The sequence below is a fragment of the Mixophyes fleayi genome, chromosome 1, assembly GCF_038048845.1.
Source record: "Mixophyes fleayi isolate aMixFle1 chromosome 1, aMixFle1.hap1, whole genome shotgun sequence".
NCBI lineage: Eukaryota > Metazoa > Chordata > Amphibia > Anura > Limnodynastidae > Mixophyes > Mixophyes fleayi.
In genome coordinates, this window is record NC_134402.1 from 432,054,637 (window position 1) to 432,069,710 (window position 15,074).

The 15,074-nt window shown below is 40.7% G+C and overlaps 1 protein-coding gene across 8 annotated transcripts in view; it reads left to right on the forward strand.

Moving 5' to 3' along the window:
* The window catches only part of CPLANE1 (ciliogenesis and planar polarity effector complex subunit 1), an 88,322-nt gene that overhangs the window by 44,201 nt on the left and 29,047 nt on the right, over positions 1-15,074 (forward strand). For 5 of the 8 annotated variants that reach the window (XM_075184237.1, XM_075184231.1, XM_075184238.1 and 2 more), the window contains exons 31-38: positions 2,391-2,592; positions 3,327-3,602; positions 7,114-7,851; positions 8,406-8,578; positions 9,000-9,120; positions 10,494-10,551; positions 13,858-13,989; positions 14,986-15,066. In XM_075184237.1, coding sequence (XP_075040338.1) covers positions 2,391-2,592; positions 3,327-3,602; positions 7,114-7,851; positions 8,406-8,578; positions 9,000-9,120; positions 10,494-10,551; positions 13,858-13,989; positions 14,986-15,066 — 1,781 coding nt within the window. The remainder of the gene's footprint in view (positions 1-2,390; positions 2,593-3,326; positions 3,603-7,113; positions 7,852-8,405; positions 8,579-8,999; positions 9,121-10,493; positions 10,552-13,857; positions 13,990-14,985; positions 15,067-15,074) is intronic. The other 3 variants (XM_075184236.1, XM_075184239.1, XM_075184235.1) reach the window with 2 other exon arrangements.

The following is a 15,074-nucleotide window of genomic DNA, read 5'->3' on the forward strand; positions in this document are numbered from 1 at the left end:
GCTGGTCAGTAGCAGATAGAGAGCAGCCTGTTAGTCATACACAGTATATACTGCTGATCAGTAGCAACAGATAGAGAGCAGCCTGTCAGTCACACACAGTATATACTGCTGGTCAGTAGCAGATAGAGAGCAGCCTGTCAGTCACACACAGTATATACTGCTGATCAGTAGCAGCAGATAGAGAGCAGCCTGTCAGTCACACACAGTATATACTGCTGATCAGTAGCAGCAGATAGAGAGCAGCCTGTCAGTCACACACAGTATATACTGCTGATAGAGAGCAGCCTGTCAGTCACACACAGTATATACTGCTGATCAGTAGAGGTAGGTAGAGAGCAGCCTGTCAGTCACACACAGTATATACTGCTGATCAGTAGAGGTAGGTAGAGAGCAGCCTGTCAGTCACACACAGTATATACTGCTGATCAGTAGAGGTAGGTAGAGAGCAGCCTGTCAGTCACACACAGTATATACTGCTGATCAGTAGAGGTAGGTAGAGAGCAGCCTGTCAGTCACACACAGTATATACTGCTGATCAGTAGAGGTAGGTAGAGAGCAGCCTGTCAGTCACACACAGTATATACTGCTGGTCAGTAGAGGTAGGTAGAGAGCAGCCTGTCAGTCACACACAGTATATACTGCTGATCAGTAGCAGCAGATAGAGAGCAGCCTGTCAGTCACACACAGTATATACTGCTGATCAGTAGAGGTAGGTAGAGAGCAGCCTGTCAGTCACACACAGTATATACTGCTGATCAGTGTCTGAGGTAAAACTGCTCAGGAGTTTCTTCAACTGTCACTTCTCCTGAACTGGCTCCAAGGAACAGACCAATGTGTGTAGGGGGAGCAGTCCTATATGAACATGACAAGCTCCTCCTCAGATTCTAACCACTATATATGTATAATAGTACTTGTATCTGTCAAGTAATCAAAACTATGTGTAATACAGTTTGATATATGAATATATACAGTCATATAAATACAGTTTACACCAGTAGACAGTAATACAAGAATTCTACAATGTACTTATCACTCTAGGATAGTTGAAGTACAGTCAGGAGGAGAGAATCCTGTCAGCAAGGATAATAGCAGAATACACTCATTAATAATCCTCTCAGGAGTGTACTGCCGACTCAGTAGCTTGTTTTCCTGCCTTAGGAATATACCAAGTCCATTGCTAAGTAGGGGTGGCCTCCCCTCTGGCTTCCAGGCATGTCATCTGCGATGGCTTACTATATATAAGTCAGCAAAATGAATCCTTCTCGTCTCCTTAGAGCCTTCTGTGGCACTGATTTTTCAGAGTGCCCCTCTCCTATTTTGGGAGGGGGGCTTGGTATGAGCACCGATATGGCTTCACCATATTGACATCGCGCGCTCTATGGCACCAATGGCAGCGCCGGATATACAGTTTAATAATAATAATAATAATAATAATAATAATAATAATGGCTTACAGCAGTGATAACTACTGTAACTATAGGAAAGAGGCACTGCAAAAATGTACTTTCTGTGAGAGCCACTGGCACTCATCTGTTCATCTACTAAGCCTGTCTGTGGGGATTAGTTTCCCTCAGCAGACTATACCTGTCAGCACTGTGTAGATAAAACACAGCACACAGCACAAATCACTAATAAATAAATCCAACAAAAGAAAATAAAACCTAACCTAAAATTAAGCTCAACTCCTATGGGCAAATAACACTGAGGGAGCTTCAGGGGTTTCAGAAGGGAGGCGCTTCCCTCAATGGTTACATTAACAGTTTAAGTGACTGTGTCCCCTCATACAACCCCATGGTAGCAGTGTACCCCAGATTGGATGAATGAGGAAAAAAAAAACATTATACCCAATTTTAGACTCCTTCCAAAAACTGAAATTTTGGTTTAGAACGAATGGGCGAAACTCTGTGACGTGAAATGGTTACAGAAGCTATATTTCTTAAAATCACTATCGGAATATTCATGAATCATCCCCACTTTTAAATAAAGGGAGAGATCAGTCTGTGCACGCTGTGCTGCGATAGCAGGGTCCGTTGCTATGGAGATCAAACACAAACACTGTGACTGAGTGTGCAGGCTGTGATTGTATCAGTACAGGCACTGTGAAGCCTGCTGATTTAAGACTCAGGGCTAGGGCTACACTCTTACCATAATATATATATATATATATATATATATATATATATTAGATACACCGTTGTAGCAGGCTGTACGTACAGATGAAAGTACAAGGACTATACAGGTAAAGGGTGACCTGAGCATAGTGGATAATGCATACTAACTGTAAATCTTAGACCTTTTCTGTATTTTCAGCTCCGATTTTTATTACTATGTCTTTTTAATTCAGTTATGCATCATTGAAACCTTTAAGCAGATGTTTGTTTTTCTATCAGGAGAAATGAGCCAGCGGCTTCTGCTAGTTTGGGTTCTCCGCTCCCACAGTCGTTCTCCAATGCAGCTGCAGCCTGCCCACCTCCTGCTTCCAGCGCAAACCAGCCGGAATCCGTTACTGATGGAGGGCAAAACACTCAGCCTGGCAACACGTCGGAGGCTTTTAGGCAACTATTCCAAGATGAAATGTTTAGACTACTTCAGGTAGAGTTATATTAAATTAAGATGGCTGGTTAATTATCCCTATACTACATCGACAACCTTGCATTGTTTCTATTTAGCTGATACTTTTGTATCATTAGATAATCTGTGAGTAAAGTCTGTCGGTGATCAACAGGACCAGTAGGTGGACAAACTGGCTAAGTCTTTGTTCGGTCAAGTGACCAGATTACAAAGCGTCCTGTCTCTGTGGTCATTGAATGACTGTACGCAGAAACAGGTAGCGGGTTTTTGTCATCCACAAGTAAAAACATGCAGGACGCTTTGTCACTAAATATCATTGCATGTAACCAGTATAAAGGTCCTGCATGTCCTGGTTTTCCAAACTCAGTCCCAGTTTGCCACTGGACAGCAGTGACTTTGAAATTATACAACTGTATCAGAACTGGGATCCTACACTTGATTCACTGCATTGAGTACCATAAAGAGTGGCTTTAAACCCTCCATGTTGCATGATTTCCTAGTTTTCCGTTTCGCTCCAATATAGATGCAATGAACAGTGTTTCCGTATTAATAAGGCAGACACATTTATCATCTCGATCTTCTACTTTTGTAACCGTGCAATGACTTATATTTATCTAGTGTTTTTGGTTTCATTATAGTGTCTTCCTAAAGGGACATTGAGCTGAAAATATGAACCATTTAACAAATATGTCATGCATTTTTTTAGATTAAAGCAAGCATACTTATGTTATTTTATTTATTTCATTACTTCCCAGCTCCAGCAAATGAACTTCATCGGCTTAATGCAAGTTGTGGGGTCTTCCTTTGCGGCTTTGCCAGCCATGCAACACATGTTGCAGCAGACATCACAAATAGAAAGGAATCCAATGTCGAACCCCACTGGGGGACAATCTGCCCCTCAAGGCCATGCCAGTACAGTATCTGGGTCACACACTAGCCAAGTAGCAGATGTGGTGCAAGCATCCACGAGATGTCATGACTCTGGTGCTGGAAAGGCCCCTCATGACCAAAGCAACAAGGAGAATCTCCAGGTATTGCTCTGTGCTCTTTATGTTATTTGACTTTTATTTATATGAAAAACCTGTTATTTTTACATGTTTATCTCTATGCATTTAATACATTTGCCTGTTACTAGTGTGTTTTTCCGTATGTGATAGAATGCACATGTACATGTAGAAAATTTAGGACAGAAGATGTGTGAGATACAGTTGGGATATTTGTGGGTGTCTCGAACACCCTCCCAGCTGCCATGACTTTAGGGGTGTTTGTGGGCTAGAATCGTGTGGTTTGACCTCATACAGCAGTCTCTCTTTACCTATCACACAGGTTATAGACCTACTGAATCGCCCCCAAACAGTGCTCACACCTCACACACTTCAGGTTTGCCACCACCTATTGAATACGGGCAAAAAGACCACAATATACTGTCTCACACTGGCACACAAGGCTTCTAGCTGCTCACAGACTAGCAAGACCCACACCAGCAAACAAAGGGTTAACTCTTCACACCTCCAGACTGTTACACAAATGTAAATGCAAGCACACGCTAAGCTTGTTAATCTAATGTATCAACAAATCACACACTGGCATTCAAAGGGTTAACTTGGCCGAGCTATTTTCTTAACAGGCTAATGGATTCGTTAAAGTATCAAGGACGCAACATATTAAATTATAGATTTAATATACAAATGTACAGGGCATACAGATATAAAAAATAATTAATAAAAAATTAATAGATTGAGATAAAATACACAAGCAAAGCAGTTTAAAATAAAAGGGGTTACATTCAGACTAGTTGTTACATAAATTGCCTTTTCTGGCCCTTGGAAATTAGCTTGGAAGATGGACAGCTTATCAATGTGAATTGATTTCCCAAAAAGTCTGACAATTTGTTGTAACTGTTTTTTTAAAGAACTTCAACACCTATCCCGCCCCCAGGGGTTGTGTCTGTGATACTTTTTTCAATCACCATTTGCATGTTGCCTGATTTACTACCCAATTCTACTATGTGAGCTAACTTTTCTGTGGTGCGTCACACAGACTCAATTTCATTATTAATAAATCCCCTATGAATTTGTCCATCTTTTGATGCCAAACATGATGGAATTATGACGATGTGACATACCTTTTTCAAAGATATGTGATTATAAGTGTTCCCGGATACCACCAGTACCTGTTGTTCACAACCCTGGTGTGATTTCCGCTCCTTGGTATGGAGTAGCACCCAGATTTCCCAAAATATGAACTATGAAGACATTTTTCTTTGAAGCCCATATTTCTATTTACCTGTATACGCTTTTCAAATATGGCCTCTGTTTCCAAGATTCTCACCTAGGCATCTGGTTCTCTCATTCACATTTAGTGGTTCTTTGTGTTTATACTACCTATTGAAAGGAAGTCAATTAGGAAGTGGAATACATGATCAAAAAAAAATAGATGACTGTCATCTGCATTTCATAAGCAGGTCTCCTCACAAAAAGAATTATGCAACCTAATTACCTCCTACTGGGCTAATTGTTTCCTTTTTAAAAACATTTGGTCAAACATTTATCTGAGTTGAAAATCAGGTTCATTTATGTATCAATGCAATATTTTATTTGGGCCCTGACATTTAATATCCTATTTCATCATATCAGATTTATGCTCTCATCCTGACAGTGGGCAATATTTTTTTTCCTATTCGCACCATGCCATTATTCTGTGTTCCATGCTGAATTTTATGTGGTATCAATAAAAATATATTTGTAGAGACAGACTAGATGCAGGGCCTGAGTAAGGGTTCAGGCTGCCCTACGTTAATGCGCTTGTAGCACCCCCTTAGCGTCCACGCCAGGCTAATACGCAGTAGGTAAAAATGAAATTGTCTTTTCATTTAAAATGCCGCTTACTTCATCCCCCCTCTCCCCACCCACCCCATCACCAAGGTTTGTTTCTGTGTTTCAAGCTCCACTTGGCTTTTTAAAAGGGTCACGACAATCTTTGTCACTCATTTTGTTTTTATTGCAATCTTACTACATTTTTTTTTTTACTCGGGGGAACATTCTTTTAGAATTTAAAATAAATTTCAATAACTCTCCTAGTCACAATCAAAATTGTGGCACTCCTCCCTCCCCAAAAGGCTCGGGCCCTAGGCTGTAGCCTTGCCGGCCTATTGGATAATCAGGACCTGACTAGATGGATTGAGAACTATCTCCGAATGAAAAAGGTATAGGTTTCAGAAAAAGGATGCCCAGTTTTTTTTGTTTTTTTTAAACTTTGTTTATAAGTGCAGCAGTCATAACATCAATAAAATATTCAAACAACTGAATTATATTAAAAGGAGGCGGGGCAGCCCCTTTTAATTATACATGTGATAACAAAGTCATATGTGACTGGATGGCCTTTCCCTTGGCTTTACAGATTTGCTTTGGGGGATTTCTCTTAGCCATCAATAACCTGCCATTAATGACCACTCCTACTGGTGCTACTTGGCCATCAGACACCAACTGTAAGGGTCAACTGTCCACCACCATGGTGCACCCATTTGTAGAAGTAGGAGAGTAGTCACAGTCAGCGCCAGAATCCTTCACTGGCCCCAGGAACAGCTATCTTCTGTGCGGTGTGTAGCTGCTGCATCACCTTCTTGAATATGATTGGGAATTGATTCCCTTGACCACTTAATTTGGGTCAGGACTTTTGAGTAGCGGACAGAGTCATTGACTCAGGACACTTTGTTCATCGTAGGACTTAAAGGTAGTGGATGTTACACCTATCATTTGCAGTTTTTACACATGTTGGAAGGGTGATACTTCCTGCCCTTTTTAACGAGTTCAGGTTGATTCACTTATATTTCACATAAATCAGTCTGGACCATGTTTTCACTTTAACTCAGTGGGGGTGTTTTTCTCCTAGTCCACACACTACTCCCCTTCCCTCCACATTACTCTGGCTCCACTAGGTCTGGGCTGGGAGATATATCTTTAAATTCCTCACCCAAAGCATCTTCTAGGGGGGACCCTGCTCCGGTGTTTAGCTCCCCCTCCAATCTGCTCCAGAGGGACTTGTAACCAGACCCTGGGGCAGCTATCACCTTGTTGCTGTGGGGCTTCAAGGGTCCTACACCGCTCCACTCCAGTCTCTATATGGGGATCTGGATTCCAGCAGCCTGAATATCGTCAGGTCCCCTTCTCTCACACATGGATTTTATTGGCTCCCAGGGCTTTGTTCTCCCATTCCCAGCAGTTGTGAGCTTGGACACACATTTAAATATTAGAACTCCGTTTTTTACAAGCACTGTTCCACACACTACATTTAAACATTTGAAAAAACAAGGCGCTGTAGCACCGCGGCTTTACGTGTCCCCCGGTACATGCGGGTTGTGCGGCAAAAGGGGAACCCAGCCACATAGTCCAAATCTGATCCTTCAGAGAGTGTTATAAGTGTCATATTTTAAATTGTTACTTTTATGATTTTATTTAGTTGCTTTCAATCTCTGAGGGCTTTAATTTCATGGTAAATGGTTTGTTATAGCTGACATTTTGTTGCCTTTTTTTTTGTGCACAGAGTCTTCCTGAACTCAGCATAGCGACCAACAAGGTTAATGATGGAGGAAAGATTCCAGCAAACTTAGGATTATTAAGTACAACTCATAGCCAAGGTCTGCCTTTAATAACTCCTCCACCAGTGCTACAGAAGACCCCTACTCTCATCTCACCTCCAAGATTCAGTAGTCTCAATGGATTCCCACTGCTCAAACTACGCACAGAGCCCGGTTTCATACAACCAAGAGCTGAACATTTCTCAAGGCCTAACTATGGTCCCCCCCTTAGGGAAGCATGGGGGCCTTCAAACTCTGCCCAGAGGACAACCAATTCACAACCATCTGATCGTGTAACCCAGCCTCCATGTTACACAGGTCTCAGTAATACTGGCATCAGGATTGTAAAAAAGGCAGAGGATACCAAGAAATGGGCAGACATTGTGATTAAAGGTCTCTCAAAACATTCAACTGCGTATTCATCTAATTCACATACAGGCACTCGTGCTCACCAACAGTCCCTTAAAACAAAGGACAGAAGAGAAAAACCTGAAATTGATTTGTTTGGAACACCGCAGAACAATGTAGGAATCCCTCTACTGCACCTGCGCACAGATCCAGTGCTCTATATCCCAACCATTCCAGTTCCCAACTTCAGAGGCCCGATGGTTCCACCTCTGTCCAAGGACAAGTCAGATCTGTCAAAGATAACACCACAGGCAGCATTAACCCTGCTTAAATCAGACTTACCCAAACAGATACAGGTAAATAATATACTCATTGCATCAAAACAATGTTATAATACATTTGGTGGGCTCTGCAGTTCAAATTCCAGTGTTTCCTCCTGGTTACAGTAAACAAGTCATTTACCTCCTTTGACTATCACTCATGTGGTCTGTGTGTGCTTAGCAGACTGCCGTGTTCTGCAGTTGCACCAGCTGGAGCAAATGAATTGTTGTAAAGCAAGGGCTGAATAAATCGTCAGTGACACATTAGAATATGATGTAAATGAATGCCTAATAGAACATAATATATTTTATGAACAGAAGACCCCTCAAACCTCCTAACATTTGAAGGAAAAGCATAAAGGTATAAAGCTGCATATATAATCTGTTCTCAAAATATTTCTGCGTGTATATGTCCTAACCGACATCTGACGCTGTGTGATCCAGGTCAAACATACGCTATTTGGTCACTCGTCAATGGCCAGACTGGACACACATCTGGTTGCTCGGTCTGACTGTGAGTGGGGTTGCCAGGATTGGTAATCCTGGTACAGAGTTGTATAAAACATTTTATATTGTATTTCTGTCCTCAGAGTCTCCACATCGGTTCCACTCCTAGACTCCTACCGCTCGAGAACCTTATTGCTTTTGAACGTGATGCCGCTCACAGAGGAGACCCGGGCACGGCCGAAGGAAGTGTGCAGTTGTTGAAAGCAAACATCCAGCCTTTTGAAGAAGTGGTGAAAGCTGGGGACAGCATGAAGAGGTAGAAATAATGCACCGAATTACTCCCATGTAGCTTAATCAGTGGTTTAATTATAAAACAGAGTTTTGAATGTTCTTGGTAAAGGCTGTTTAATTTCTAAAATGTTTTTGTTTGTACTTGGTACAGGGGAAAGCGTATCCTAGTTATAGCTTTATGTGTTCTCTGACCCCTGGCCATACATAGTACCCACACTTTCCCACTAGACCCCACCACCAAATATTTGCATTATGAGCAGATTGTCAGGAGGGATCTGAGAGGAGATAAAAGAATTACTGGACAGACAAAAAATGCCAATAATCACATTAAATGCTATATAATCCATTATACAAATTCAAAGGGAAAGTAATAATAGACTTTTAAATGACTCAGTACTATTGTTCTAAGCAGGACACATTGTAAATATGTTGTTGTCTCAATTAAGACAGAAAAGACGCACTTTGCAAGAAAAAGGGGACAAAAAAGAGAAAAAAACAACTGTTACCTTCCGCCCGGAAGACTCCATCATCAAGCCAAATAATTTTGATGAAGTTGTAAAAACTGAGGTATGTTTCAGTAAATCCCCGACTTTCTCTTTCAGCCGTCAGTTGGACACAGACATCACTCTAGGGTTAAACTCCACTAACAGGAATCGGGGCACTATAACAATAGGACTCCTCTCCCTATTGTGGTAGTGTAATCATTCCTACCACCAAGCAGGGTCCGTTTACATCTGTGCTTAAACGGCATGGGCCTGATTCATTAAGACATGCAAAACAAACCGAGTGTGTGTGTGTGACTGTCTGTGTGTGACTGTCTGTGTGTGACTGTCTGTGTGTGACTGTCTGTGTGTGTGTGTGTTTGTTTTTGGTTTTTTTTAAAAACGGGCGTAATTCGGGCATACGCACGTCCGTATTCAACTATAATCGGGTCTGAAGAAATGTCTCTTGTTGAGTAAGGGTGTAGGTGTGCTCTGCTTATACGGATGCACTTGCCGTATTGAGATAGACACCACCCTCCTTACATATGTGCAATATAAAGTACCAGTAGAACACACAAAAAAAAAAAATTTCAATTATTGTCATTAATGAAAAAATGTTATCTCGTTTCCCCCGTGAATTACATTTACCAGGATGTTGTTAATGCATTTTTACAGTTGCTTCTGATTGCAAACACTTGTTCTGGTACGTATACGCAGTCGTCATCACTAATTCTCAGCACTTACACCTGCTTCTAATGGTGCCTTCTGGACTCAAATCAAATGCATTGCCTCTTGGGAGTCTCAGGTAGCTAAGCACAGTATTGCAGCCTGGAACGCAGTACGCAGTCAGGATGAACTAGCCACGGTCACTAGCAAAGAGGTGCTGCAGCAGTTATAAACAGAAATAAGCGGATCTAGGTCTCCCTAAAGGAGCCTGGTGGTGACAGCGAATTTCCTCTTACAACTGGGGCATCACAGAACTTGGTCTGTAAGTGTCTGGTGGTTGTATAGCACCAATCGGAGTGTCCGTAACTACGGGTTACTGGCGGTAAATGAAACCCCAAGACAAATCTATAAAAACACCTTTCACTGACAGTTAGGCAGGTAAAAGCCTTTGGTGTTGCACCCCTCTTTCTCTTTCCTGTATGTAAACTATACCTGTCTGGCAGTGGGAGGAGCTACATGAGCATGGGAGGAGCTATTATATTACAGTGCCTGCTGTTGGTGGAGCCTAACCTCAGTCATGTATGTGTTCCACATTGGCTTATAATAAAATGATTTAATGTTAAGTTGCAAATTTCCATTTTATTGTTTATTATTTCTACTTATAGTAAATGCACTGGGTTTCAACTCTAAACTCTTGACTGTCTTTTTCTATAATTGTACAAACACACAATTGTACCTTTACATCTTCAAAGTAAAAAATAAATAGATTTTTAAAAACCTTTTTGTCCCTAGAATGAACATCATGGCAAGCAGGGTTTAGAGGAGGGTAATGAATTTATCATTCCATTGGGTAAGTTGTTTTTCATCTTTCTCAAATAAGCAACTGTTACAACCATGTGTGCAGCCCTTTCGTGGGCTGAACCAGTATTAGTAAGAATGCAGTGTACTGGGTAAGTGCCTACAACGTGTACGGGAACTGAGTACACGTTAATGAAATTTGTTACTTAATTAACACTGTGAAATGCCACTGTTATTGCGTTAAGGTGTGCTCTGATATTACTCGACACTTAATGTTCTAGCAGAAGGAATAGGGGTGGATGGAGGAATAATTGTTGCAGTTGTGTAACAAGTCCATTTAAAAATAGGTTTTAAAGAGACCCTATTCTGATATACTGATAGAATATGAAGCAGGATCGCCCAGGTGTTCCTCTTGTTGTATGTGCTGCAATATTGGGCAAATGTGCTGGTATCGTAAAACAAAATATTAGCGTGTGGGGTCATCATCACTTAATCTGACAACTTTCACAGCGCAGTAACCCATAGGACACCATCATCATCATCATGTATTTATATAGCGCCACTAATTCCGCAGCGCTGTACAGAGAACTCATTCACATCAGTCCCTGCCCCATTGGAGCTTACAGTCTAAATTCCCTAACATACACACATACAGACAGACAGAGAGAGAGACTAGGGTCAATTTGATGGCAACCAAGTAATCTACTTGTATGTTTGTGGAGTGTGGGAGGAAACCAGAGCACCTGGAGGAAACCCACACAAACACGGGGAGAACATACAAACTCCACACAGATAAGGCCATGGTCGGGAATTAAACTTATGACCCCAGCGCTGTAAGGCAGAAGTGCTAACCACTTAGCCACCGTGCTGCCAAACACTTCCTGTTATTAGTCTACCTTGCGCTACATTGAATAAAGCTAATTGGTCATTGGTTGCTATAGCTGGGCACGGCTATATTACATATCATTGTGTTTTCATTCTTAGCCTATTCTTTCATTTTATTTGCATTCCATAAGCTGAATAGTAACAATAGTAACATTATCAAAGTCACGATCTGTATTCTACTAGTCCAACCGTTTGTTCTTGTCTTGCACTGTTCAGCGCTTCTTCTGGTTTTAAGTGGTGTTGATCCTTTATACCAGGTCATTGATGTTTTCTTTCAACTACCCTGTGAGCAGTCCAGCAAAAATACATTGTTTATTGTCTTTTGTTTGCTGTATTGCTATATTTTTCCTTCAGTGGCATTAGATATCACAATTGGAATATAAACTACACCCATAAGAGGAGCCTACTCTGCAATAAAATATTGCTTAAATCATCTTTCTGGGTCTTTTAATTGTTTATAAGCTACATTCAATAATCATAATAAAATAAATATTCAATCATGCAACATTCAGAACGTCAAACATAATCAATACATAACATGATTATAAATTGACCTGAAGTTCACAGGATGTCATAAATCCTGACTTATGCTAGAAAAGTCAAATATAACTTAACACTAGACCATAAATTATCTAAATACATTCACTTGTGCATTACCAAGAGATTGTCTTTGTATTTTTCAGACGTTTCTTAAATTGCACATGTCACCTCCTTACTGAGGAGTCAGCAATGTTGGGATTTGAACCATATGTATTAGAGTGGAGTCAATCAGTTCTATAAAAATTAGCATCTTGTGAATAACTGTCACAAAGTGCCTCAGTGATGTTGGTTCCTAGCTCATTCATGCTACATTTTCATGAATATTGATTCAGTTCACAAGTATGCTGTCTCCATAGTGTATAGGTGACATATGTACCTTAAATTATTTACAATATGGGAAATTATTATTACTATTATCATAGATGTGTAAGGCGTCGCAGTTCTCCGCAGCGCCGTACAGTAAGGAAAACAGGACAAACATAGAACAAGGACATACAAAGTAGACAAAATAAATGCAGATATGAAAACAAAGGTTATGGAGGACCGTGCTCATTAGAGAGCTTACATTCTAAGTAGAGATGTTCACTGACCCCCGTGTTCTGGTTTTGATTTTGGATCTGGATTAACTTTGGCTAAGCCTGTCAGACCTATTATTTATATTTCAGCAATGACAATTCGCAATGGAGCTCTCCTGAATGTCACTGGAGACTTTGAAGAACACCGCTACCACTCCTCGTTCTAGTGCAGTTAGGCAGCGTCATAGGTAGAAAAGACACTGCCAAGAACTGTGCTACCCCTTCTGTGTCCCTCTGTGAAATGGCGCTGGATTGCCGCGGAGGGCGGTACTTATAGAATCCAAAAACTCTGTAACAATGACCTTTTGCCTCCTTTTCAATTCCGAGGGCGCGTTAAAGTAGCGAGGCGAGCCGGGTCTGATAAGTTCGGGTGTGTTCGGTTCTCGGGGAACCGAGTCTGAGCATCTCTAATTCTCAGTGGAAGAGGGCACAGATGAAACAAGAGGAGCGAGTGTGGCTCAGAGTGAAGATTGGGATAGTTGTGTGGGTGCATTAGTGTGAAAAGTGTTATCGGGGATAATGTCACCGCTAAAAGAGATGGGTTTTGAAAGAGCGTCTAAAGATTTGAGAAAACCTGATTGGGCGTGGTAGGGAATTCCATAAGTGGGGAGCAGCACAGGAGAAGTCTTATAGGCAGGAGTGAGAGGTGGTTACCAGAGAGGAGACAAGGCGCAGGTCAGAGGTAGATCTAACAGAGCGGGAGAGAGTATTTTGATATGAGATTTAAGCTGTATGCAGGGGTAGTGGTGTTGAGGACTTTGTAGGTAAGCTATGTGATTTGAATTTTAATCTTGAGGACACAGGGAGCCAGTTTAGGGATTTGCAAAGTGGTGCAGCAGATGTTGAGCGGTGAGAGAGGAAGATCAGTCTTGCAGCAGCATTTTAGGGGATATTTTTGCATGGTTTTCTGTATTTTCTGTGTATTGTTAAAACATTAATAAAAAAGATTTTAAAAAGCTAAAATATACAGTATGTGTGGTTCAGTTTTGCCAGTTGAGCTGTCTATTATAATCATTAAACTGTTGTATAAATGACCATATATTTATTATATTTTATATAAGTCAAAGCGATTTCACCAGAAGAGAACATGGCATTATATTCAGATGTAATTTAGGGGTCAATATATCATACCTTCTAAAAAGGAAAAGTGGAGGTGTTGCCCATAGCAACCAATGGATTGTAGTTGTCATTTCTCTAGAATATACAAGAAAACTGATAGCTAGAATCTGATTGGTTGTTATGGGCAACACCTCCACTTTTCTGTTTTACAAGCTTTGGTACATCTACCTCTTGGTCTCACATCTTTGTTCATAGCCTGTGAGTGTTGATGCTACAATGAAGATATTCTTTATTTTCAGGTACATTCGAGTCAGTGCTGTCAGATCAGATTCCAGACACTCCTCTGCCCTCTGCGGCAGAGTTACATTATATGGCTGCCACAAAGAAGAGAGCGCCTGATATACGGGATGCCAGCACCAACACAGACTCTGGTAAAGCTAAGACCTTGGAATTCAAGTACACTGATAATAGTACGCAGTAAAGAGCCAGACTACACTGCTGGGAAGTAGCCGTTAAAGAATCACTAAACATTTAATAACATTTGCAATTATATATGCAAATGTTTAGTTGCTTTTAGAGTATAGAAACCATGCACGGCAACTTTCTTGTCAGCATTGCCATTGAGCAGTATTCCAATTGGCCTACCTGGACTTAAATTTTTTTTATTTTCCATATTTTGTCTACAACAGAGAAATGTATATTCTAGACATATGTTTAATTTATTTCCCTATGCAGGAAATAGGCAAACTGAGGGAGTTATAGCTGATACCTTTTTTACTGGTGTGTCGTGTTATTGGTCCTTTCTGGACCCCTTGGTGATGCCCTAACCCACCCCCCCAATAGTGTCGCACTTGTCCTCCTGACACCACAATGCAACCTGTTGAATTATGAGATGATTATCACACCTTAATAAACTTGAGCTCTGCAATCTGACTAACTAGCACCATCGTAGAACTAGGTAAATTCCTAATATAAGATTCCATTGACCAATACTAATGTAGAATAAAAAATATATGGTCAAATTCCAGTTTAAATGACTGATAAGATAATATGCAGTTTGCAGTAATAAGATATTAGGGCTACATAAAATCTAGAATATCTTCACTTCTAACAGTATTTAAGAACTTTTAAATACTTTTTAGTAAATGTTAAAACGTATAATTTTGTAATAGACCAAAGTATGTTTTCTGTTTAGTGATCCTTTAAATGGCGAAATATCAGTTGGCTTACATGCAGTTTTGGGCTCTGCAGAAGTATTGTTGCATATACTGTAATAAATCTAACTTTAATTGTATTAATATTATAATTATTGCCAGGTTACTATTCATTTCACTGTTTTGATTAATGCAATTCTACAATAGGCTCAATAAACCTACATAAAGCACTCACTAAACTACCTTGCTGCTCCCTCTCCTCTCTTGCGATAGCTTCTAGGTCTCTTAAGAACACAGGGACCGAGTGTGAAGAATTCCCTAGTAATCGCTCGGCTGCCGGTCATCCTGCTCCAGGTCTGGTC